The sequence below is a fragment of the Anabrus simplex genome, chromosome 11 (assembly GCF_040414725.1).
Source record: "Anabrus simplex isolate iqAnaSimp1 chromosome 11, ASM4041472v1, whole genome shotgun sequence".
Lineage (NCBI taxonomy): Eukaryota > Metazoa > Arthropoda > Insecta > Orthoptera > Tettigoniidae > Anabrus > Anabrus simplex.
The window spans coordinates 87,131,293-87,156,904 of record NC_090275.1 but is presented as its reverse complement, the minus strand read 5'-3'; the positions used below and the strand labels follow the sequence as shown (position 1 = coordinate 87,156,904).

Here is a 25,612-nt window from a genome sequence, read left to right as displayed (position 1 = left end):
GGAGGTTGGAGTCCTGGTTGATCTTCTTCCACAATTTTAGAAGAGCTTCAGACCTTCTTAAGCAAGGCGGTGGAATATTGCTGAGTGTAGGCAGCCAGGCCACGTTTGTAGAGCGAATGCAACCAGTTATAATGCGCATTGCTTGATTTAGTTGAGCATCTATCTTCGCAGTATGAGCACTGTTCAGCCAAGTTGAAGCGCAGTATTCGGCAACTGAATAGCAAAGGGCTAGAGCAGTAGATCTCAACACTTGGTTGTTTGCGCCCCAAGAGGTGCCGGCTAATTTTTGAAGGATATTATTCCGACTTTTAATCTTGGCGGCTGTGTTGTTAATATGATGCTTATATGTTAGGGATCTGTCTAATGTGACTCCTAAATATTTTGGGAAGGGACAATGCTGTAAGGATTGATTTCTGATTGTTATTGAAGGCTTGTAGTTGGCAAATTTATTTCTGAGATGGAACACAGATACAACAGTCTTTTGGAGGTTTGGACGAAGACACCATTTTTGGAAATATGTGTCTAGCTTTTTTAGATCTGCTGTAAGTATTTGTTCAGCTTCTGGAAAGCTTGGTGTTTGACTAACCAGTAGTATATCATCTGCGTAAATAAATTTCCTGGACTTAGTTGCTGGTAAGTCAGCAGTATAGAGGTTGAAAAGTAAGGGTGCCAGAACAGATCCTTGTGGAAGTCCATCATTCAGTTTGTAAATTTTGCTTACTGCATCATCCGAGAAGATCTGAAAGTTTCTGTTGCTAATCATATTGCCAATGAGATTTGTAAGCTTGACACAGGGGATGGCAGAGATAAGTTTTAGCAGAAGCCCTTCTCGCCAAACAGTATCATAGGCTGCTGATAAGTCTAAGAAGACAGCCATACTAATCTTCCGATTCTCAAATCCATTTTCAATATGAGAAGTCAAAGCAAAAATTTGGTCATCGCAATTTCTTCCAGGTCTGAAGCCAGCTTGTTCTGTGGGAAGGAGATTATTGATGGTTTCTGAAATCCTATTGTATATTAGTCTTTCCAGGAGCTGGGGATGCTGTACCTCCTAGATTATATGGACTTCCTAAGATCCATAAAAAAGATGTTCCCCTCAGACCTATTGTTACTGAGATAGGTTCCCCTACATATGCTCCAGCTAAATACCTAAGCAAAATTGCTTCAGCCACACGTAGGACGTACTGAATCATACGTCAAAGACTCTCGGTATTTCGTCAACAAGATGTCAACCATAACCTCTCAACCTAATGCACTTTTGGTGAGTTTCGATGTGGAGTCCTTGTTCACTAAAGTGCCGATTGACTCGGTCATGTCTGTCATTGAACACCTGTTTCCTGAGGACATTACTAAGCTATTATACCACTGCATGACTTCCAGCTATTTCTTGTGGGGTGGGAATTTTTATGAGCAGACGGACGGAGTGGCTATGGGAAGTCCATTTTCGCCCATAGTGGCTAATTTCTTTATGGAGCATTTTGAGGAGGAAGCTATTGCTTCGGAGCCTGTCAAACCTATGATATGGTACAGGTTTGTTGATGATATATTTGTGGTCTGGACAGAAGGTTCATGATTGACATGCAATATCCTTAGAATTGTACAGTGCCTTATAAAGTGCATCTGATAAAAACGTGTGTTATAGTGCTTCATAAACTGCATCTGTCAGTATCATCTAAACTTCATACATTTACCTGTGCATCTTTCAACGCACTGTACTCCCTAAAGATTTTAGTGCTTCACTATCAGCAACTTACAGAATTCTTTATACTTCACAATTTATTCATCTGAGCATTGTTTTACACCTATTTGTGATCAGCTGATGATGACGAAAAATACTGGTTGAAACCAGTACCAATTTTAATTAAATAGGAATGTAGACCTACATTTCTTATTTTAATAGTATTGAAAGGTTGAACCATTTCATAACTTTCTTTTAACTTATTAATGTTCCAAGATGCTCGAGCTCTTACTCACACAAGACACTACAGGTCCAGGGTTATGCGGGAAGCTGTGGAAATACGTAGAAATCCTAACAATTTCAACAGGGACACTGGCTATCAATTAAGTAATACCTAGTTGCCAGCCATTAAAGATTTACACAGGTAGTTCCCTTCCCTGTCCCTTCACAACTGTTTTTTTTGTTTCGGTGTTTTCCAAATTCGTACGTTCCTCATCGCCAGATGTTTCAATCCAGACTTATGTCAATGTCATATGTGTGTACATCTGTTATGTTATGTGACACTCTCAGACTGATTCTGATGGTTCCGTCAGCTTCCGCTTCAAACGCTAGCTCTGTACCGCTTCCGAGGAGACATCTGGTGACAAATGAATGTACCATTTCCACTTCTATTTGGTAACGTCTAATTTCAAGCTCATTGTTTGAGAAGCCTTTCTTGAGGACAGTTGAGATTTTCTTCTGATGAAGCACAGCATATTTCTCTGCGAAACGTAAAGAATTTCACCTTATTTTCTTGACATGGCATAAGCCGAAAAGCCTATATCATTTCTATAAGTATGGGCCATGAAAGCATTAATGGCTACTATTTTCAATTATTGCAAATGTGCTCGAGTTTGAGTTTTCCACTTGACACAGTTTGTACTGACACACATGGTTGAACACACAGCCTTCTGGGGAGACCAACTCCTGCTCACCAAGAAGGCCTCCCACAGTCCAGTATCGTTCCATGAGCAGTTCACTTCATGACTTGACTCGTATGCCATGCTGAACTCTGCATGGCCACCTTACTCGCTACTCACTGACGCACTCACGAATGACCCACTACTAACTCGTGGCCATTCCATAACTGCCTCGTGCTACCTCACAATTGAATCAAGGCTGACTCTCATTCCTTTAGCTTCATTCTTTATTCAGAACAACAGAATATTCTTGAGGTTTTCACTTTCAGATCATTTTGGGTGCCTTCTCCATTGTTAGCCAGCTTCTAACATCTTCTAACGAGCTTCCTTCTCAATTGCCTCAACTAATCACTGGGGATATTATTTTATTTACTGCTGCCACTGCTGAACAAGCACTGTAGTCTTCCGCCAGCATCCTGCATTCTCTACATTCCTCGTAACAATACATTTCCAACCTACATAGATTAAATGACATCATATGTTTCAATCTTTTGGTCTTTGAAATTTTCTGCTGATCATCATCATCTTGAACCATTTCCAGTTGCCCAGGTGTAGTAAATGAGGCCCCTCCATCTCATCCTGTCCTTGTACCACTTTTCCTCCATTAACTTGTCCCAATCAATACCAGCATGCAGTACATCATTCTCGACTAGATCTATCCACGCCTTTCGTGGCCTTCCCACAGGTCATCTTCCTTTTATTTTTCTGTGGTGCTTTTTTTTCCTGACAACCTCTTCATGTGACCAAACCACTTCAGTCTTCATACCTGAATCTTACTGAGGAGTGAAACATCTATTCATACTTCTTCTCTAATCTTCTCATTCCCTACCTCGTCTTTCTTGGTTTTCTGAATCATAGTAGCGAGGAACTTCATTTCAGCTACCTGGAGTTTAGAATTATCTCTATTGGTCAGTGTTGTGGTTTCAAGACTGTATACAAGAAATGGTGTATACCAGGACTTGTACAATGTCATATTTGTTTTCATGGGTATTTACTCATCCCACAACAGATGTCTTACTTGGTGGTAAAATTGCATTGCCTTATTAATTTGATTATTTACCTCATGTTTTGCTAGGTTGTCGTTTGACAGAATGCTCCCCCAAGTACTTGAAATCTGGAACACTATCCATCTTGGGTTCATTTAGCATGACTAATGGTTCTGCTCCCTCCTTATGCACTGCCATCGCCACCATCTTTGTCTTGCTGATGTTTAAACCATAGTTCCTAAACTCCTCATTCATTTTCTGCTAATATTGGCTAAAATGTCTGAACAGCAATGGAAGGCAGGAAAATAAAAATCCAGAAGCCTTGTAAAATGTACACAGTGGGGTTAAATTACATTAAATTAAATTAAATAAATAAATAAATAAATAAAGATACAGTTAAAACCTGCTATAATGACTCTGAAGGGACCACTAATTAATGGCGATTGTCACACAAAGCAGTCCTTCCCCCTCCCCCTCTTTTTTTTCTTTTTTTGTTAACACATTGGTGACTGAGTCCGATCAGAGGTTCGGAGGCTACTAGCCCTTGTCGACCGGATAGTTCAAGCCTGAAAGAACTAATTTACACTCATCATCATCATCATCATCATCTAGGTATCCTTCCAACAGGCCAGGTAGGACTTTGGTGGACAATATGCCTCCATCGGTTCCTGTCATAGAGTTCCTTTCCTTTTACACTGCTGCACTCAAACTCATGTACCGCAAAAATATTCTAGATATAGACCTCAAACTTTTAAATTATGAACTGGATTATCTTTTGAGGAACCACTGACTGTATCTATACCTACTACATACTACAAGCGCTATCTATACTAGATTTCTGTGGATCTGAGTCTCTGCTGTATTCCAACACACGAGACTGTTGTCCACGATTTGACATAGAAGGACCAAAAGCACTGTCAGAATCACTCACATAATTAGAAAGATCTAATTCACTGTCTCTAGTTACATCTAAGAACCAGTCTGCACATAATTCATCAGAAATATCCATATTTGTTAGCAACTGCATCTGCCGCACCATTTTGACAGCTGCACTGAAGCTCCAAGGAATAGCTGGACATTTCTGATATTATTTTGTTAAGTAGGTTTAAAGAAAAGAAGATGATGGAGTAATAGTTGTCTTATACTATTTATTCCATGACAACACGGTATAAAATTAATAATTTTGCCACCATATTGTAGCAACAATCAAGGAAACCTGAAGTCCATAAAAACGAGAATTCTCGTAGCCTGTCACGTCATAGCCTGAGAACCTACTGTATTCCAATACTGTATTTGTGGAATAGGACTGTGAGGAATTTTTCTTCTAAAATTTACACAGTACGAACTGCAATAATATGTCAACAAAATATAAAATATTAAGTGAGGAATAAATAAATAAATACAATAATGTTGCACATAGTCTTGGCTAATAAATGAGATGTTCTCTCTGTTCTTCCAAATTGTAGAAGTCGTTGAATATGACATGCCCAATTCCTTCACGAAGCTGATGTTTGTTTCTCCATTTTGTAATCACCATGTTATGTGTGACTTTTCTTCAATATTAAACCCTTTCCCTTTCTTTTAAGAGGTCTTCACAGTGATAGTTGCCTTGACTATTTAACAGACAGATGGATTTGAAATCTAGACTGTACTGAAAACAAGAGTTTGAAAATAAGCTTTACATTGTTGTCAGCATTCCCCAAATGCGTAACAAACAAAAATCAACATTAGACGTTATAGTCGACGCATTTTTCTGAAAATGTGAAAGAAATGCACTGATTTATACGATATGTCATAATAAGAGATTTTTTTAATGCAGTATTTATGTAGGATTTAGATGGGACCATTAGATTTCATCGTTACATCCAGTATGTCATTAAAGGTGATGTTTCAACTGTATTTATTTATTTACCTATCACATACTGAGTAATTATGAAAGGTAAAATCCACTCTTCCTGGAAACTTACCTAACCATTGCACAGTTTAGTTCTTTGTACAGGCAATTAAAGAAGCCCAGTATTCCACTGAAGGGTTGTTGTTGTGCCACGAGGTATATTCGCTTCTGCGCCTGAATCCTCTTGGTAGCTGCCTGTATTAGTGGTAACCAGTCCAAAGTTTCCTCTCTTATCTGAATGACAGTAATGTCTCTGGATGAGGAAAATTCATGCCGTTTCTGTAACACAAGAAAAATGAATGAATTATCTTTTGAGTGTCAAAATTCTCATATTTTGGTCCTATTGAAATGTAGAATAAAGTCAAATAAATATGAAAGTTTATTTGTTCCACCTTTTCAATACATAGAAAGAATTTTAAAAAAGAATTAAAACTGTAGGGACATGTTTCGCTCTTCAATCAAGAGCATCATCAGCCTATATCTCAAACTGAAAGGTAAATAATCAGGTACCTGATTGTAATTAAATTAAATATAAGTGGGAAGATGATGTTACAAATGGTGAGCAAAATGGTTGACAATAGTTTAAAGATTAAAATATGGATAGTCGTAAAATTTATACACCCTCCTGAAAGTCCTTGTTAAATATAGCAAATATGTGTCCTGTGGAGGTTGAGGGCGTAATAGAAAACTAATAGATCCTAAACATATTAACACATTAGTAAATAAAATGTAGCTGACAATTCCAAATGGTGCATTAATACATTCCTCACTTCAAGTGAGGTGTACAGTAAATGACTATGTTGAAACAAGAAGAGTAGTAGAGAAAATTTATCAGTGTTAAATATTTCGAACGTCGGTAATAAATCAGAGTGGAGTTCAGATCCAATTCTAAAATTTTTTTTTTTTATAGCGTAGACACTTCTGTGGTCCATTTTAAGTGAGGTTTAAAATGTCCCTACAGTTTTATTTCTTTTTTAAATTCTTTTTTGTATTGAAAAGGTGGAACAAATAAACTTTCATATTTATTTGACTTTATGTCAAAATTCTGCCGTGAAGGGAAGTTCCGTTATATGTCAGTAAAGCAAAGGAACAAACAAGTGTCAAATGAAGACTCACCTATGTGAAAATGAAACATGAAAAGGAACAGATAACAGTCTACACACAATGTAAAAAGAGGGAGCAATAGAAGGAGACAAAGACATACATAAAAACAAAAGGACCAGGATGATCTCCTCATCTTCACTCATTGTTGTCTTCATAGAAATAGACTCTCTCCTCAACATCCTAGTTTTTCCACATATATTTCTTCTTGATACCGATGTGCTTCTTTCTACTTCCCAGTTTCATCGAGATGGCAAACATCAATATAAATATTGAGGGGCCATCTAGAGGTCCTATCAAAAGTTTAAAGGACACCTGCATATTTCATGAACATGAATTTTGTCCTTAAACGTTTGGTGTCAGGCATACGATCTTTTTACAAGAATCTAGTACGTATTTAGAAAAACATTTGCTGAAATTTTCATTAAAATATCACCCTTTGTTTTTAAGTTATTAAATCTTTTGTTCATAATAACTGAAAGGAAATAGCTATTTTTTAATACTTTAGGAGATCTGGACAGTAAAATATGGAGATTACATTAATAAGTTTTGTTGTGAAGAAACACAGATACCTGTAGAATATTTATAACTGTAATAGAGCAACAAAATGTCCTTCCATTAAAAACATTTCCTCATTTTATAATTTGCAATGGAACTACATAAAGAGGTCATAAAACAAATATTTCTTTTGACCTTAGGTGGACAGGAGACCCCTCAGGCTACCAAGACCATTTGTGTGTTACGTTACAGTGGGATATTCAAACTACAACACACATTCTGTTACTCTAACGCAATTATAAATTTACTACAGGTATGACTGTTTCTCCATAACAAATATTATTGATGCAATCTCCATATTATACTGTCCAGATATCCTCAAGTATTAACCCTTTCCATGTCATGGCACAATATAATGCGTCTCGCGGGAAGTGCCACAGCAGTCATGGAGCAATATAATGCGTGTCGAACTTCCGAGCATCATATGTTCACTTGTCTTTGACTTTCAGCAATGACTGAAAAATTTGTTGTATCTGCCATTTATTGGCTATATTACAGAAGCTTGTGCTAATTTGTATTCTCTTTGGGGAAACTGTTAACTTTGATATTTCATATGAATGTCTACCATACTTGTGAGTCAATGCGATCTGATAAATATGGCTGCTTGCAGGTATGCGGAAGTTTTGCAAGGTGATGAAAAAGTGTTTGAAATATTAATGAATGATGAGAGGGAGGGTTCAGATTTGTGTGAAAGTGATTTAGAAAGTGTTGACGATACTGTACCCGAAGTTTCAACTGTCGATGATGAAGGTGTAAGTGACAGTGATGAAGAATTACAACCAGCTACCGCGAAGAGGCAGAAATGAAATCTATCAACTGATCATCAGGTCTGGGAAAAGGAAACACGTAATAATAAAGTTTTACCTACTGATTTCGGCTATATGCATGATCTAGCCGGGATCCAGGATCAATCTTTGAATGAAAACTCTCCAGAAGTAGACATTTTCAAAAGACTTTTTCTGCATACCTTAGTGGAAAACACAGTCATAGAAACGAACTTGTATCACGTGCAATACGTAGTGAATAATTGGTCATTTCTCCCACATCCCGAGCATCAAAATGGACTGATGTTACTGTCGAAGAAATGTATTTATTTTAGCAATAAGTATGCTAATGGGCCATCTTGCATCCGGGAGATAGTGGGTTCGAATCCCAGTGTTGGCAGCCCTGAAGATGGTTTTCTATGATTTCTCATTTTCACACCAGGCAAATTCTGGGGCTGTACCTTAATTAAGGCCACGGCCCCTTCCTTCCAACTCCTAGGCCTTTCCTCTCCGATCGTCGCCATAAGACCTATCTGTGTCAGTGCAACATAAAGCCACTAGCAAAAAAGGCAAAAAACAAACATAGCTTAGAAGAATATTGGTCTACCAATCCTCTCGTTCACACTCTTGCATTTTTACAGTTCATGTCCTGTAATCGGTATAAAGCAATTCTACGGTTCCTTCATTTCAATGACAACAACTTCCAACCTCAACGCGACACGCTATACAAAATCCAGCCTATTATTGAGCATCTGAAACAAACTTTCCCTGCCATATTTCAGCCTTTTAGAGATTTATGCATCAATGAAAGTCTAATTCCGTTCAAAGGACGCTTAACATTCAAGCAATACATTCCCTCAAAAAGAAGTAGATTTGGTGTGAAATTATTTGTACTTTGTGACTGTGAGACTGGATACATTTTAGATATTATTGTGTATACTGGAGCCACAACAGAACTAGGAGATTCACAGATAGGGTTTTCTACTTCTGTTATCCTCTCTCTCATGAAACCACTCTCAATCGGGGACATATACTTTATACTGACAATTTTTTGCTAGTTGCTTTTACGTCGCACTGACAGAGATAGGTCTTATGACGACGATGGGAGAGGAAACGGCTAGGAGTGGGAAGGAAGCGGCTGTGGCCTTAATTAAGGTACAGCCCCAGCATTTGCCTGGTGTGAAAATGGGAAACCATGGAAAACATTTTCAGGGCTGCAGACAGTGGGGTTCGAACCTACTATCTCCTGAATACTGGATACTGGCCGCACTTAAGCGACTGCAGCTATCGAGCTCAGTTGACAATTTTTACACCAGTCCAGAACTTCTAGAATCTCTGCAAGCACACAGAACTCATGCCTGTGGAACAGTGAGGAAAAACAGAAGGGGAATACCAGGGACCACTACTAAACTACAAAGAGGTGAGGTAGAAGAGAGGCATACCTCAAATATTCTTGCTGTCAAATGGATGGATGGAAGGGAAGTAAACATGCTCACAACTGCTCATACTAGTGGAATGTTTGATACAGGCAAGACTCAAAGAGCCACAGGACAACGGAGAATTATCCCAGTGTCTGTTCAAGACTACAACCAGAAAATGGGACCAGTTGATAGATCTGACCAGATGATTACGGGTGTGCAGCCATCACAAAAATCCATAAATGGTATTAAAAGCTATTCTTCCACTTGTTGGAGATCATAATTCTGAACAGCTTCATTTTGGAAAGGGTTTTGAAATGACTAAAGAAACCTTATAAGGCATTCACAATGGAAGTCATCTGATCACTAGCAGAGAATGCTCCTCCAAGATCCACATGACCTACTGGAGGCCGACCTTCGAATAGTGATACACCAGCAAGGTTAACCCAGCGACATTTCCTTCCTGTTACTCCCCCAAAGCAACCAGGAGGGAAACCGCCATCCAGTGTGCCACGTGTGTGCACACACTGCAAGAAGAGAGAGGAAGACCACGAGGATAATTTACTAGTGCAAGGACTGCAACAAAACTCTGTGCCCAGCCACATGCTTAGAGGAATATCATACCAAAAAAAAAAAAAAACTTTTATGGAGGTAAATTGTGGGATATTGTTGTTTCTTATTTCATTCATCTGTATTTATCCATTTTTGTGAATATAATGTCCCATGAGTATGTTTTGCTATTTATAGAGAGGTTTATTTTTGTGCCAGTAAAAACCTAAATTGTGGGGTATGTGAGCATTTAGAAAACCTGACCCTGAAAGGGTAAAAAAATAGGTACAGTATTTTTCTTCCAATTATTATAAACAAAAAATTTAATAACTTAAACCAAGGAGTGATATTTTAATGAAAATTTCAGCAAATGTTCCTCTAAATATGTACCAGTTCCCTGTAAATAATCGTATGCCTGCGACCAAAAGTTTAAGGACAGGAATTGTGTTAATGAAATATGCAGGTGTCCTCAAAACTTTTGGTAGGACCTGTAGACAGATTCTGCTCTATAAAATTGAACTTCTAGTTTATAATATACAATGGATTTTCCATTTTGTGTCATGAGTTTTGGAAAGACAGAAAGGTTTAGAAGTGAAACTGGACTATGACAGGGAAGTGTGCTGTCACCTGTTTTGTTTCTAATGGTTCTGGACAGAATTGTAAAGGAGACAAGGGAATAATAATAATAATAATAATAATAATAATAATAATAATAATAATAATAATAATAATAATAATAATAATAATAACAATAATAATAATAATAATAATAATAATAATAATAATAATAATAATAATAATAATAATAATAATAATAATAACAATAATAATAACAATAATAATAATAATAATAATAATAATAATAATAATAATAATAATAATAATAATAATAATAATAATAATAATCCAGTGTTGTTGATTCCTGCATTCATAAACTAGAAGTAAAAAAAACACAACTGCGTTATCATTTTCAAGTGAAATAATCCTATGTTACTGGGTTAATAGTAGCAAATCAACAATAACTTACCTTTAACATGAGAATGCGCTCATTCTCAAGCACATAATCAGCGACTACATCTATTCCAGTTTGATTCTCAGAGAGAATGACATCACGCTTTTCTCGAGCTATAATACAGCCTCCTTCATGTAGGGACATCACAGCAGACTTCAGCAGATCTTCATTATTCATAACACTGCTAATCACAACCACATGGTTATTTTGATCATTGGCCAACTCTCCAGGTTCTACATTGATCACGGGTGCCACATTGGTAAAGCGAGGCTCTTCCCTTGTACCAAATACTTTAGCCTCTGCCTACAAGGGAAAAAGAATCATAAGATTACTTAATAAGATATCACCTAAAACAGTCAACATTAACAGTCTGAAGACAAGCGCCGCACGCCGTACGTCGACGGTAATGTTCCATGGAGGATGAGCGACATACATCGTATGGCGTTGAGTTCTAGTGTTTATACATGTGCTTCAACGTACTACAAATGCTAACAGAGTGCTGGAACACATTACGCAATGCTTGTAGTTCATTAAAGAAATACCAAGTAGTAGCACATGATCGGAACCTAATTCTATTATGATACCAAGTTGATACTACCAAGGCAGCTTCAAAGCCACATGGTCTTGTGCGGCCGATGACTAGAGCCAATTTCCACAATTAATGAAATTTTTTCATTTCTCAATGACTGGTATGTATGTTGTATTTCATAAATCTATCATGGTGTGTGAATAAGTTACTTTTCATATGCATTGTCAAAATTAAAAAAAAAAATTGAAAGTAGAACAAATGTTTTTTAAATTTATTTTGATCCCATTTTGAAAATCAACATATGAATGTGTAGCTCAAACATTTCTCAATCCAAAATAGGTTTGTGACTGTAAGTAAGGTAGAAATGTAAAAACGCACTAAAATGCTCAGTCCACAGTGTAAGATCTAACTGCACCTGCTCAGTCTTCAATGTGTTAATTTGATTGGAGAGGATTAGCAGTCATTCATCAGTACGGTCCGGAATTTTATGTAATATCAAACTGCAGAATATGTATATAAAAATGCAGTAGTATTAATGCATTAAATTTACAAAAATGTTTGTGCATTCCTTTTATTATAACTTATGGTTATAGTGTGAGACAATAAAGTTGTTTTAAATACCTCTGTATTTTAGGACAAAGTTATCATTGTTGCTTTTGATAATTTACATAGCCTACCATTTTCTACTTTGAAAGAAAGTATAGTTACTCATTAAATAAACAAATTAAGGACATACTCAAAATATTTCAGATATATAAAAAGAATGTTATGCACTGTAAATCATTGATTGTATGTCCAACCCTTGTCACATTTCTCCATGGGGTCAGGTACGAAGTAAAATAAATTGTTATTAATAATCTTGACCATAATGGTCAGTACTGTGTCCGTATTACAATAAACAGAGCAATGGATAATCTGCCTAGTCAATACTATGTATAAAAAATGTATTTAGATTTCACATTTACAATATAATTATAAAGTACATGTTTCGAGAATATGTTAATTCTCTTCTTCAGCTAAATAGGTTAAAATTTGTATATTACAACAAGACCTAATGAAACAGTGTGGCCTCTGCTATGAAAACTAAAACTGTGACGTGTACAATATGACATATCAAAAATTGATGAATAGTGGCATGGAAGTAAATTCCATCTTATCTCCAGATACACACAATATTAGGGGGATGTCTATGTAGATAAAATATTGAGCACTGAGCACTGCGGTTCGTGCATGAAGGGCTTTTGGGTGCTGCCCTGCCGTCGTTCCCATAACATTTAACGTTATTCCACTCTGTAAATGATTACATAAAGATATGGACGAATGTAGCGAAGACTTATGTGGTGAGATATTCAGTTGTACATGTTTATTATTTCAGCTGTAAACATTTTCAAGAAAATGGCAAAGAATTTCAGACTGCAGCTGTTGTCCAGCAAACACAATGTTTTCTTTTTAAACGTGAGGTGCTCACACTGTGGAGGCAGAGCCCTGAGTAGGTTTCCAAACTTTGCAAGTGTGGGTGGTGTGGGAGGAGCCTGTCGTAGGTACGACATCGTAATTGGTGTAAAACCTTCAATGAGTATGTTTAATATATTCTAATTATAGTTTATTTAATGCTAAATTATCCTTCATTAAGTGTTAAACATGACTAGTATATGGTTTCTCTGTAAATATGTAGTTATAAGATTGTCATCATCATCATCATTTCCCTTTATCCAGCTGTAGCCGGGTAGGGGCAAATATGGTTCCTCTCCACTTTCTTCGGTCTTTCCACCACTCCTCCTCCAACACTGTGTCCCAGTCCAGGTTTCTTTCTATAATGCTGCGTTGGATGGTATCCTTCCATCTCAATCGTGGTCGTCCACGGCCTCTCCTTCCTTGGATTTGCATTTCCATCACCTTTTTTGGCATTCTTTCGTCGCTCATTCGCTTTATGTGACCAAACCATCTTAGACGGCTCTTCTCTATTCTATCAGTCATTTTTTCCACTCCAATTTCTTCCCGGATTTTCTCATTCCTTATTTTGTCTCTTCTACTCTTCTCTATCATACTCCTCAAGAATTTCATTTCGGCTGCCTGTATTCGACTCTCATCCTTCGTTGTCATTGTCCAAGTTTCTGCTCCGTAAGTTGTTATGGGTACGTAATACATCTTGTACATAGTATCCTTTGCTTCCGTTGGCACATCTTTGTCCCATAACATATTTCTTACACTATGATAGAAACAACTTCCCGCTTGAATCCTTTTACTAATCTCAGCATCCAGTCGAGCATTCTCCATTAATTCACTCCCCAGGTATTTAAACGTTTCCACTACTTCCAGGGGCTTGTCTGCAAGTCTAATCTGACCTTTCCCTTCTTTCTCCCCTCTAGTTATAACAAGAGTTTTAATCTTTTCTACACTTATTTTCAATCCACATTCTTCAATTTCCCATTCACCACATTCAACTGTTCTTGAACCTTCCTGTCGTCTTCTCCCCAAATCACAATATCATCTGCAAATAACATCATGTTCATTTCTCTTCCTCCATATGCTGCTTTTGCTGTTCTCATGATGTCATCCATTACTATTGTAAACAGGATTGGTGATAGAACACTTCCCTGTCTCAGCCCACTAGTTATTTTGAACCAACTTGTCCTGCCAACTTGTGTTTGCACGCAACTACAACATTCCTTATACAATGTCATGATCATTTTTATTAATCCCTGTCCAATTCCTTTTTGCACCAGACTGTCCCAAACTTTCGCCCTAGGGACACTGTCATATGCCTTTTCAATATCAATAAATGTCATCACCATATCATTCCCGTACTCCCAATGCTTTTCCATTAGTTGTCTCATAATGAAAATGGGTTCTATTGTTGACCTTCCACTTCTGAAACCAAACTGATTTTCCTGTATCTGCTTCTCAACCCTCAACCTTATTCTACTTTCCAGTATCCTTTCCATTATCTTAGCAACATGGGATATTAGAGTAATTCCCCTGTAGTTCTTCAAAACTTTCTTATCACCTTTCTTGAAAATTGGGATGATTATTCCTTTTTGCCAATCCCCAGGGACCTCCTTATTCTCCCAGACATTCCTGAGAACCCAGTATGTCCACTGCAGGCCTACAGCTCCAGCTGCCTTTATCATCTCCACTGAAATTTCATCTATTCCAGCAGTTTTTCCATTCTTCATCTTTCTTACTGCCATTTCAATTTCATTCATTGTAATTTCTTTATCCATTTCATCATCAACTAATTGCCTTTCCTGGTCGTCCATTGAATGACTGTCATCCATTCTTATGTTCAGCAGCTTCTGAAAATACTCCCTCCATCTATTTCTTATTTCTTCTGGCTTTGTTAAAATTATGCCACCTTCATCCTTCACAAATCTGGTGTTTACTTGATCTCTCTTTTTGTTTCTTAAGATACCATACAGTAATTTCTTGCTGCCCTGCGTATCATCTCTCAATTTCTGTGTGAATAAGGCCCAGATTGTATAACCTCAAATACGTATTGTTTAACCTCAAAATCTATAGAGTCGAAAGCGGTAGAAAATTCCATAACGTTCGCATGTTAGACTTATTATACTATAATCTGGTATAGGTGAAAGGTTCTGGAAACTTACGGCGAGGTTTTATTATCAAGATACATGTAGAGACATTATGAATGTTGTAGATATTTCCATGTGCGTTATTAAATAGGAAAAGAACATTTGAGTACCCATTCGACTAGCTGGTCGATCGATGTTTCGAGTGTGTTTCATTAGAGTGTCGTTGATCATTCTAGATGGTTGATCGAGGAGTATAAATATCGAGCTGTCAGTCAGTGAAGGCAGTTCTCAGTTCTAAGTTTGCAGATCTTGGTTCTTGGGACTCAGGCAAGTGATGGACTGGGAGTGACTGTTGGGCTCCGAGGTGGAGTCAGATCATTGGACTCGAGTGAGTGAGTGAGGCGGGGAATTCAAGAGAGAGTATGTTATAGTGCGCGTGTCAGTGTTGCTGATATCTGTACTTGTCAGAATCGAATTCAGGGTACTCCACTATTGAGTGTTCTATATAGTGTCATTTGCTACTGTGTATAGTTGTGTGTTGTGATGTACAGTGTAAATAAAGTAAGTTATATAAGGAAGTGAACGTGTTCTCGTGTGATATTTATTTACGTCAAATAAAATCGCAATGTAGAACGATAAGCCTTGAAGGACGATGTGGGCTCATCAGGGAAAGGAAGAGTGCAGGCGGGTGTATGATCTCTCTGTCAGAGCCCGCAGTAGGTTCCCAATAGTTTGCAAGTATGTGGGGTGTGGGAGAAGCCCGGAAGGACGATAGTGGCTTGTCAGGGGTAAGAAGAGTACAGGCGGGTGTAAGCGCTGAACGGTGGAGCCCTCAAGAACACTGTCAACCGCTTTATAATGTACCTAGGCTTTTTCCCCCACGTCTTATATTAATTGTTGTTAGAGATTGTAACCGTAATCGGGATAATTACGCCTACACATACTAATAATAATAATAAAAAATAATAAATATTGACATAAAATGTGAATAAAGAAATAGTTGTCAATAATATAGACACTTAATAATGTGAATAAGGAAATAGTAAAATGATGCAGTGGCGGTGTATTCACATCAGAACGTGGAAACGTGACGGATAACTTTTGATACTCAATATTAAATCAAATACAAGGGAACACTTACAGGCCTAAAAATGATAACTAAGAGAGGAGAATGGAAGGTGCGAGGGCTCTATGAGGTCCATGGGAATGGATGGCGTTATGGGGGAGAAAATACCTCGAAACTCATCATATTAACATAATCAAAACCAATATTACAAGAAACAAGATCATGACATAGCAACTAAAAAAGTAATAATCGCATGGCCTCAGCTACCGTGTGCAGACATTTCAATTTGACACCATCTGGCTGTCTGCTCGTCAATTTCGACATTCTGTTTTACTCTAGGCCCCCACTAGATGGCAGACCGAGTAAACCGAAACTCTCTTGGGCGTCTATGGCTGAGATTTAATTAATTTTGTCGAGTAAACACCAAATGTGTCACCAGAGATCTTTTACATGCCGACATCGTACGACATGGAGTGTCAAATGGACTTTTTTCCGCCCTTCAAAAATCCGACTACCTCTGCCGGGTTTGAACCCGCTATCTTGGGATCCAGAGGCCGACACTCTACCGCTGATCCACAGAGGCAGCTGACATAGCAACTGATACTTATGCACAAATGAAGGGTGTTTAAAAGATTTTAACAAAATGCAGTTCCACGACACGGAATCAAGATGTACTTAAGTAACTTAGAGAAAATTTGATTTAACAATAGAAAGGTGATGTTACATTATAATGTATAGTTTAAAACAAAAGTAAGTGATAGAACTGAAATTACGGCAACGGGAACCTAGGGCAAACTCGGACATGTTAAATTTAAAACTTTAAAAAGACATGAAGCAAGGAAATACCAAAATACCAAAGTAATAAATTAAATTAAACGAAACCAGAAGACATTGAGAATAACAGTGAAATAACACTTACCAAATAAAACTGGAGTTCCCGAGGGGAGCCCTCGAGTGCACGCAACCGCACTTGAGGACGGTCAGATGGAATAGACGCCATCTAATCGCATCCCGCACGCGAAGCGGCCTATGGCCGGAAATTGACGAATCACAATCCACCAATGGGAAAGAAATTCCACTAGATTCCCTATCTTTTTGCCAATAGGAAATCTTGTTATTCTAGCGAATGAAACTGCATGACCATATACGGTCATATTAAGATAGTTAGCCACTTCTCAAGAATTCCTATTGCGACACCTATTTCAACAGCAATAACCGCACATGCGGTATAGGCTGTTTCATAACTAAAGCACCATTACATTTTCATCAGATTACAATTTTGACATATAGAATGCAAACTCTCCAATAAAACTACTCACACAGAAAATCGATTCTCTAGAAGAGCATATCAAAAACATTCTAGAGGTCAAAGATAAAGAGAAATCTACAAAGTCACTCACCAAAGACATTTCATCAAACCCCAGACCATCAGTTATTACATCACAAACTACATCTCTTCGTCAGCAGTCAAATGAGGTATTCGATCCTAATTTTAGTCTCATTGAAGCAAAGAATAGTGATATCTACCCAGAACAGGCAGATGCGGATGGAGGACAAGGAGCTTGGTCTACACAGAGACGTAGAAGAAGGAACAGTAGCAAAATAGTAGTAGGCAAGAAACAAGGAGCAAATGAAGAATTAAAAGCAGTAGAACGTAAAACATGGCTATACATAGGTAGATTACATGAAATCGCAACAGCAGAAACAGTCACGAGCTTCCTTCAAAGAAATGGAATAAATAATAACATCGAATGCGAACAACTGAAAACAATAGGGAGAAGTAAAGCATTCAAGGTGGGAATTCCTTTTCATCATTACGTCAAGATGCAAGAGGAAGAATTTTGGCCCCAAAGATTGATCATAAGACGGTTTAATTTTCGGAGGTCAACACGGGAATCCGAAGCAGTCGACCTCCGAAACTATTGAACGCACGTATATGAAATAAGCAGAGTCAAACCTACAGCTACTGCTATGGAATATCGAAGGCCTAAAAAATGCGATAAATCTCATGCCTGAAATATGTTTGAGTGTTTTGACGTTATAATTCTAACTGAAACTTTTCTTACTACAGACTGAACTCCAATCGGTTTCTACTGCACTAACTCCTACGCAGATCAGGGTCCACTTGGTAGGCCTAAAGGAGGTATCACTTGTATGTTCAAACCACAATTCTCTCCTTTTGAAGTACTTCATAGAACTAAAAGCATGCTCGTTGTACAAACAAAGAATTGTTCTCTCGTAGGTGTTTATTTTCGACCAGACTATACTGCTGAAGAAATCATCGACGAAATTGGTGAAGGTCTCACCAAAATTCCTCGCAATAACTAGTTATCCTTGCAGGGGATCTTAATTACCGCACTGACAACCCAAACCAAAAATCAACATTGGTCATTGATTAGCTGGAGAGTGAAGGCCTCACCTTAATAAATAATAACCACAAGAAAACATACACAAGCTTCAATGGATCTAGCTCCATTGAATTAGTCTTCTCAAATATGAACAATGCAACCCCAATTTCACAACGAACATTAAATGTCATTGCTAGGAAACACCTCCCAGTTGTAACATCATTTTCTCTAAATGGACTCCAAAGGCAGTCCATTCCAGCAATTAAAAGACCATCAAGGAAATTGAATAAAACATTAATAGACGCAGATCACATTAAAGCCTTATCAAAATCACTTGATGCGGATGACATAAACATAGCAACACAGACACTGGAACAAGTTATAAACATGGCCTCAGTTCCTATATGATTAACAGGGAGAAAATCCAAACCGTGGTTCAATAAAGACTGTTATGCCGCTCGCAAAGTAGCCTTAACTGCTCTTCATAACATGAAAAACGTCCCTACGGATAAAAACCGACAGATCTACATCGCAGAAGCAAGAACATATAAAGAGCTGGTTAATAAAGCCAAAAGAAATTTCCAAGATGAAGAAGAGAGGAAATTGATTGAAGATGCTGAACGGAACCCTTACGGAGTCTTCAACCAGATAAACCCATCCTTCCGTAGGCATATCCCCATGACTATCTGGGAGGAACACCTAACATCAATATTACAATCAAGAAACACATCCCACATTCAATTCTGAGAAAACACATACAGTTCTTGAAGAAAGCTACTTATTCTCGGTAGAAGAGGTAAAGGCTGCAATTATGAGCTCCAAGGATAGGAAAGCGTATGGCCCAGATGAAATTTACAATGAACACATCAAAGGATTGGGATATGACCTCTGGGATAAAATCACAACCTTATTTAATAGATGCCTCAGCCAGGGAGTAATCCCAAACAACTGGAGAAAATCGACTATAAAAATGCTGTATAAAGGAAAGGGTGATTCAACAAACCCCAACAATTACAGAGGAATAGCAGCTTGAATGCTCGCTATTTAAGATATTCACTCGTCTACTTACTAGAAGACTCACGGACCTAGTTGATACTTACCTACCCGAAGAGCAATTTGGTTTCCAGAGAGGAAGAAGCACTACGCAAGCTGTTCAGTGTCTTCAACGGGACATTGAAGATGCGTTATCAAAACTGAAAGGGAAACTACACGCGATCTTCGTTGACTTCTCAAAAGCCTTCGACACCATCAGTAGAGACATTATCTTAACTAAACTAGAAAATTTACTTGGCCAAGATAATCGCATATGCTGCATTATAAGAAGCATACTAAGCGAAAACTATATAGTGATAGACGATGGAATCTCCCGATCAAGAACCATAAAGCAAACAGTAGAGGTGTTACAAGGTGACCCACTTAGTCCCCTTTTATATACAGTGGCAACAGCAGACGTAATAGAGGCGATACACTCAGAGAAAGTTAAAATATATATCTATGCAGATGACATTGTGATGGCCTCAACATCGAAAGAGGATCTGCAAACCTCTTTCGATCAACTGGCAGACTGGGCGGAGAATAACGAGCTATGTATTAATAAAGAAAAGAAAGTGACTGTGACATTTAGAAGAGGCGGGAAACAGGCGACTTTCTTCCATAGAACAGTTCCTCTAGCAGCAGTATCACATGTGAAATATTTGGGAGTGATCATGCGAACATGTGGAGACAAATTTTCTTACCACATTAAGGACAGAGTCAGCGCAGCACTTAGAAGCGCAAACAGCATAAAACATCTGAGGAAATTATCACTAAAAACAGCAGTAAAATTGTTCAACGTCAAGGTTTCACCTGTCATCACCTACGGAATAGAAAACATCTGGCCATACCTAACTAAAGCTCAACTGTCAAGCATAGAAAAAGTTAAAGCATCATTTCTGAAGAAAGCTTTATGTGTCTCCAAGTACACTCCATCTCGCATGGTTTACATATTGGCAAGGGAACTATTCTACTTAGAGGAAATAAGGCTAAACTTTCCACTTCCAGCCACACCCGCATACAAATCTACCATGATGGAACTTGCATCAAAGGGAGAAGAAATGGGAACAACCAAACTATGACCTTAGACATGTGACGACTCGGTTTGCGGTACATGGTTTTCACCACCTATTATGCCAGAAAGTTGGTTTCCATTCTCCAGGACAGGAATGTGTGTGCAAGCGCTGTGGTGGGCTATGTGACAGATATCATGCGATGTTTTGCAAGCAAAGGACCAAATCACTGACTTCGTTCTGTGCTAGAGTCAACTAACCATATACTGACTGTACCACTTATGCACATTGTGCGAATTTTCCTCTATTATTATTACATATATAATTACAAAAAATAATTTTCAAATATTTTGTCAAGAAATTCTTCAAGTTAAAACATCCCAAGTGTCTTTTTAAATGCTTGCTGACATTAATTTAAATTATCAATTACACAAAATTTACATACAAAAAAAATCACTGTTTGCATCTTGCAATGTTCATACTGTTCAATATATCTTCCCTATTGCCTAAAAGAAAAATTATTACACACATATTTAAATTAATATTTCTTGCTGTTACATAAAATAATTTCAGTAAAGTCCAGAGTTCCAAAAAATGAAATCCTTCAGACACGTTAAATAAACTTTAAAATTATACTTCCCATAGTTGTAGTTCTCTGTCTCGCCACATAGTACAGAGATTAATTCCAAAACATTTTACAAAACAATGAATTCCAGTATGTTGACTATTTAAACAATTTGGTTCTATAAAAAAAAAAAGCTAAAATAAAGATTCAAAATGTAACCATAACGTCACAGCAGTATTTGTAGGATGGTGAAGTTGTTAAATACGTTGTCATGCTTTGTTAAAATACCTCATTAAATATGTGTATATTTGTTCTCCAATGTTTTCTCAACAGATCAAAAGGAACTTCCATTTCAAATATGAACTGCAACAATGGACATTGATTCTGAACGAGATGTTATGGCAGGCTTGTCATATATCAAGTTATATTTCATTTTTTAACATTGATGACAACAGAAGTTTTAGCAAGAAGTGAGATCAATTTGTGTAAATAACGTATTTGTGTTTCTCAAAAATGTCCTTAAAAAGGCATTGGGTTCTTCCATTTTTAAATTTTTTTCAATTTCTGAATTTTGAGTTTTGTAATCTACCATGTGGTTTTATGACTGCTGAAGTCTGAAATAGAGACGAAACATGCCCCTAAATATATTTAACGTTTTTAATTAACCCTCTCGTGCACACATTTTCAGTTTGAAGCGAAAGAAAACATATTTTCTTGATTTTTTATTCATTGCAAGGTTACAAAATACAATCACGTTAAAGAAAAAGAAAAAATCGTTCATTTTCTTTGAAAATTCCACGGATCTCATATGAGGCCTATGTGCATGAAGGGAGTCCACACACACATCACAACGCAACTGAACTGAGGAATTATTTTCTTGGGAGATACTGTGCGCTGGATGTCAGTTTTACACGCACGTTTTACCAAACTAAATTTTGCGTTAAGGAGTGGCTGTTGTTGTTATTTCGTGCTATGGAATTCCTCAAAACGCTGTGGACAAAGGGCATATTGGCACCGAAGGCAGACATACCTGGTTTTCCTTGAACAACCTTGAAGGTGGCACTTCTATCAGTTCTTAGCTAAACGGTAGCCTTCACTTTCAACCATTTTTTCGTTGCTTTTATCAATCAATCAATACTGATCTGCATTTAGGGCAGTCGCCCAGGTGGCAGATTCCCTATCTGTTGCTTTCCTAGCCTTTTCCTAAATGATTTCAAAGAAATTGGAAATTTATTGAACATCTCCCTTGGTAAGTTATACCAATCCCTAACTCCCCTTCCTATAAATGAATATTTGCCCCAGTTTGTCCTCTTGAATTCCAACTTTATCTTCATATTGTGATCTTTCCTACTTTTATGAACGCCATTTAAACTTATTCGTCTACTAATGTCATTTCACGCCATCACTCCGCTGACAGCTCGGTACATACCACTTAGTCGAGCAGCTCTTCTTCTTTCTCTCAGTTCTTCCCAACCCAAACATTGCAACATTTTTGTAATGCTACTCTTTTGTCGGAAATCACTCAGAACAAATCAAGCTGCTTTTCTTTGGATTTTTTCCAGTTCTTGAATCAGGTAATCCTGGTGAGGGTCCCATACACTGGAACCATACTCTAGTTGGGGTCTTACCAGAGACTTATATGCACTCTCCTTTACATCCTTACTACAACCCCTAAACACCCTCGTAACCATGTGCAGAGATCGGTACCCTTTATTTACAATCCCATTTATGTGATTACCCCAATGAAGATCTTTCCTTATATTAACACCTAGATACTTACAATGATCCCCAAAAGGAACTTTCACCCCATCAACGTAGTAATTAAAACTGAGAGGTCTTTTCCTATTTGTGAAACTCACAACCTGACTTTTAACACCGTTTATCAACATACCATTGCCTGCTGTCCATCTCACAACATTTTCGAGGTCACATTGCAGTTGCTCACAATCTTGTAACTTATTTATCACTCTATAGAGAATAACATCATCCGCAAAAAGCCTTACCTCTGATTAGACTCCTTTACTCATATCATTTATATATATAAGAAAACATAAAGGTCCGATAACACTGCCCTGAGGAACTCCCCTCTCAACTATTACAGGGTCAGACAAAGCTTCACCTACTCTAACTCTCAGAGATCTATTTTCTAGAAATATAGCAACCCATTCAGTCACTCTTTTGTCTAGTCCAATTGCACTCATTTTTGCCAGTAGTCGCCCATGATCTACCCTATCAAATGCTTTAGACAGGTCAATCGTGATACAGTCCATTTGACCTCCAGAATCCAAGATATCTGCTATATCTTGCTGGAATCCTACAAGTTGAGCTTCAGTGGAATAACCTTTCCTAAAACAGAATTGCCTTCTATCGAACAAGTTATTAATTTCACAAACATGTCTAATATAATCAGAAAGAATGCCTTCCCAAAGCTTACATACAATGCATGTCAAACTTACTGGCCTGTAATTTTCAGCTTTATGTCTATCACCCTTTCCTTTATACACAGGGGCTACTATAGCAACTCTCTGGTATAGCTCCTCCGACCAAACAATAATCAAATAAGTACTTCAGATATGGTACTATATCCCAGCCCGTCTTTAGTATATCCCCAGAAATCTGATCAATTCCAGCCGCTTTTCTAGTTTTCAACTTTTGTATCTTATTGTAAATGTCATTGTTATCATATGTAAATTTTATTACTTCTTTGGCCTTAGTCTCCTCCTCTACCTGGACATTATACTTGTAACCAACAATCTTCACATACTGCTGACTAAATACTTCTGCCTTTTGAAGATCCTCACATACACACTTCCCTTGTTCATTAATTATTCCTGGAATGTCCTTCTTGGAACCTGTTTCTGCCTTAAAATACCTATACATACCCTTCCATTTTTCACTAAAATTTGTATGACTGCCAATTATGCTTGCCATCATGTTATCCTTAGCTGCCTTCTTTGCTAGATTCAATTTTCTAGTAAGTTCCTTCAATTTCTCCTTACTTCCACAGCCATTTCTAACTCTGTTTCTTTCCAGTCTGCACCTCCTTCTTAGTCTCTTTATTTCTCTATTATAATAAGGTGGGTCTTTACCATTCCTTGTCACCCTTAAAGGAACAAACCTGTTTTCGCATTCCTCAACAATTTCTTTAAACCCATCCCAGAGTCTGTTTACATTTTTATTTACCAATTTCCACCAATCATAGTTACTTTTTAGAAACTGTCTCATGCCTGCTTTATCAGCCATTTTTTACTGCTTCATAGTCCTACTTTTAAGACCTTCCTTTCTATCGCATTTATTTTTAACTACCACAAAAACAGCTTCATGATCACTAATACCATCTATTACTTCAGTTTCCCTATAGAGCTCATCTGGTTTTATCAGCACCACATCCAGGATATTTTTCCCTCTGGTTGGTTCCATCACTTTCTGAATCAGCTGTCCTTCCCATATTAACTTATTTGCCATTTGTTGGTCATGCTTCCTGTCGTTCGCATTTCCTTCCCAATTTACATCTGGTAAATTCAGATCTCCCGCTACAATCACATTTCTTTCCACGTCGTTTCCCACATAGCTGACTATCCTATCAAATAATTCCGAATCCGCATCAGTGCTACCCTTTCCCGATCTGTACACTCCAAATATATCAAGTTGCCTATTATCTTTAGAAATGAGCCTTACACCTAGAATTTCATGCGTCTCGTGGGTCTTCCTTTCTTGGGTTGATGATTGCTTCCCATGTAAATGAGAGAAGTAGTTACTGAGGACTTGAATTCTAACAGATCCAGTTTGTCACAATCCGGATTCATTCTCCAGAGGATCCAACAGTTTAGTAGATAATGGAGTACTCTGAAGTAATGTACTCCCTTTTGTGCCTTATGGTGTCCCAGTAAAGACCTACGAGCGAGTCCATTAGATGTATGCCTCCCGTGTGGTAATTGTAAATGCTGATGGAATATGGTCGTGGAATTTCAATGACTGCGCGCAGTTTTCGACACCATCTCTTAGCAACACCTACAGGTTCTGCTCCAGCAAATGTAGATGATACGTATAAAAATGAATTATCATGCCAGCAGGTTATTGTGATGTTGGACTGCGACGTAACAGAGTACAACCCTCTCGGTTCCTTCTTCATGGTTTTCCTAGACCGCAGCTTGAGGTCAGCACCACAAAGCCTGTTAGCTCTGATAGTCCTGGAAGCATAAATGCCATCTTCAAGAAGTTTCTAGAGAAGATTAATCGGCGTAAACAGGTTATCAAAAGCTTATGGCTTTTGAACTTCACATGTTCACGCAGCCTAAAAACATCATCATCAACTGCTCCAAATTCAGAATGACCTTCACCATTTTGCACTTTTCCTTGATAGATCTCAAAATTATGGATGTATCTTGAGAAACTGATTAAGACCCAAATTTTGAAGCCCATTTTTATGGTTTACTCTTCATACATTGTTTCAGATTTAATCGGCCTTTGAAAGGGACTATCTCATCAACTGATGAAAATTCTTCTGGCTGGGAAGAACATCTAAAGATGTGCCTGAAATGGTCAATCATAGGACGTAAACGTATAAGCCGATCATTGATGTCTACTGGAATCTTCTGATTGTCAAT

At 37.7% G+C, this 25,612-nt stretch overlaps 1 protein-coding gene across 4 annotated transcripts in view; it reads right to left on the bottom strand.

The window, feature by feature from the left end:
- LOC136883507 (fatty acid synthase) overlaps positions 1–25,612 on the bottom strand; it is an 830,097-nt gene that overhangs the window by 289,412 nt on the left and 515,073 nt on the right. For all 4 annotated transcript variants that reach the window (XM_068229677.1, XM_068229680.1, XM_068229678.1 and 1 more), the window contains 2 exons: positions 10,935–11,222; positions 5,591–5,796 (listed from right to left, as the gene is read on the bottom strand). In XM_068229677.1, coding sequence (XP_068085778.1) covers positions 5,591–5,796; positions 10,935–11,222 — 494 coding nt within the window. The remainder of the gene's footprint in view (positions 1–5,590; positions 5,797–10,934; positions 11,223–25,612) is intronic.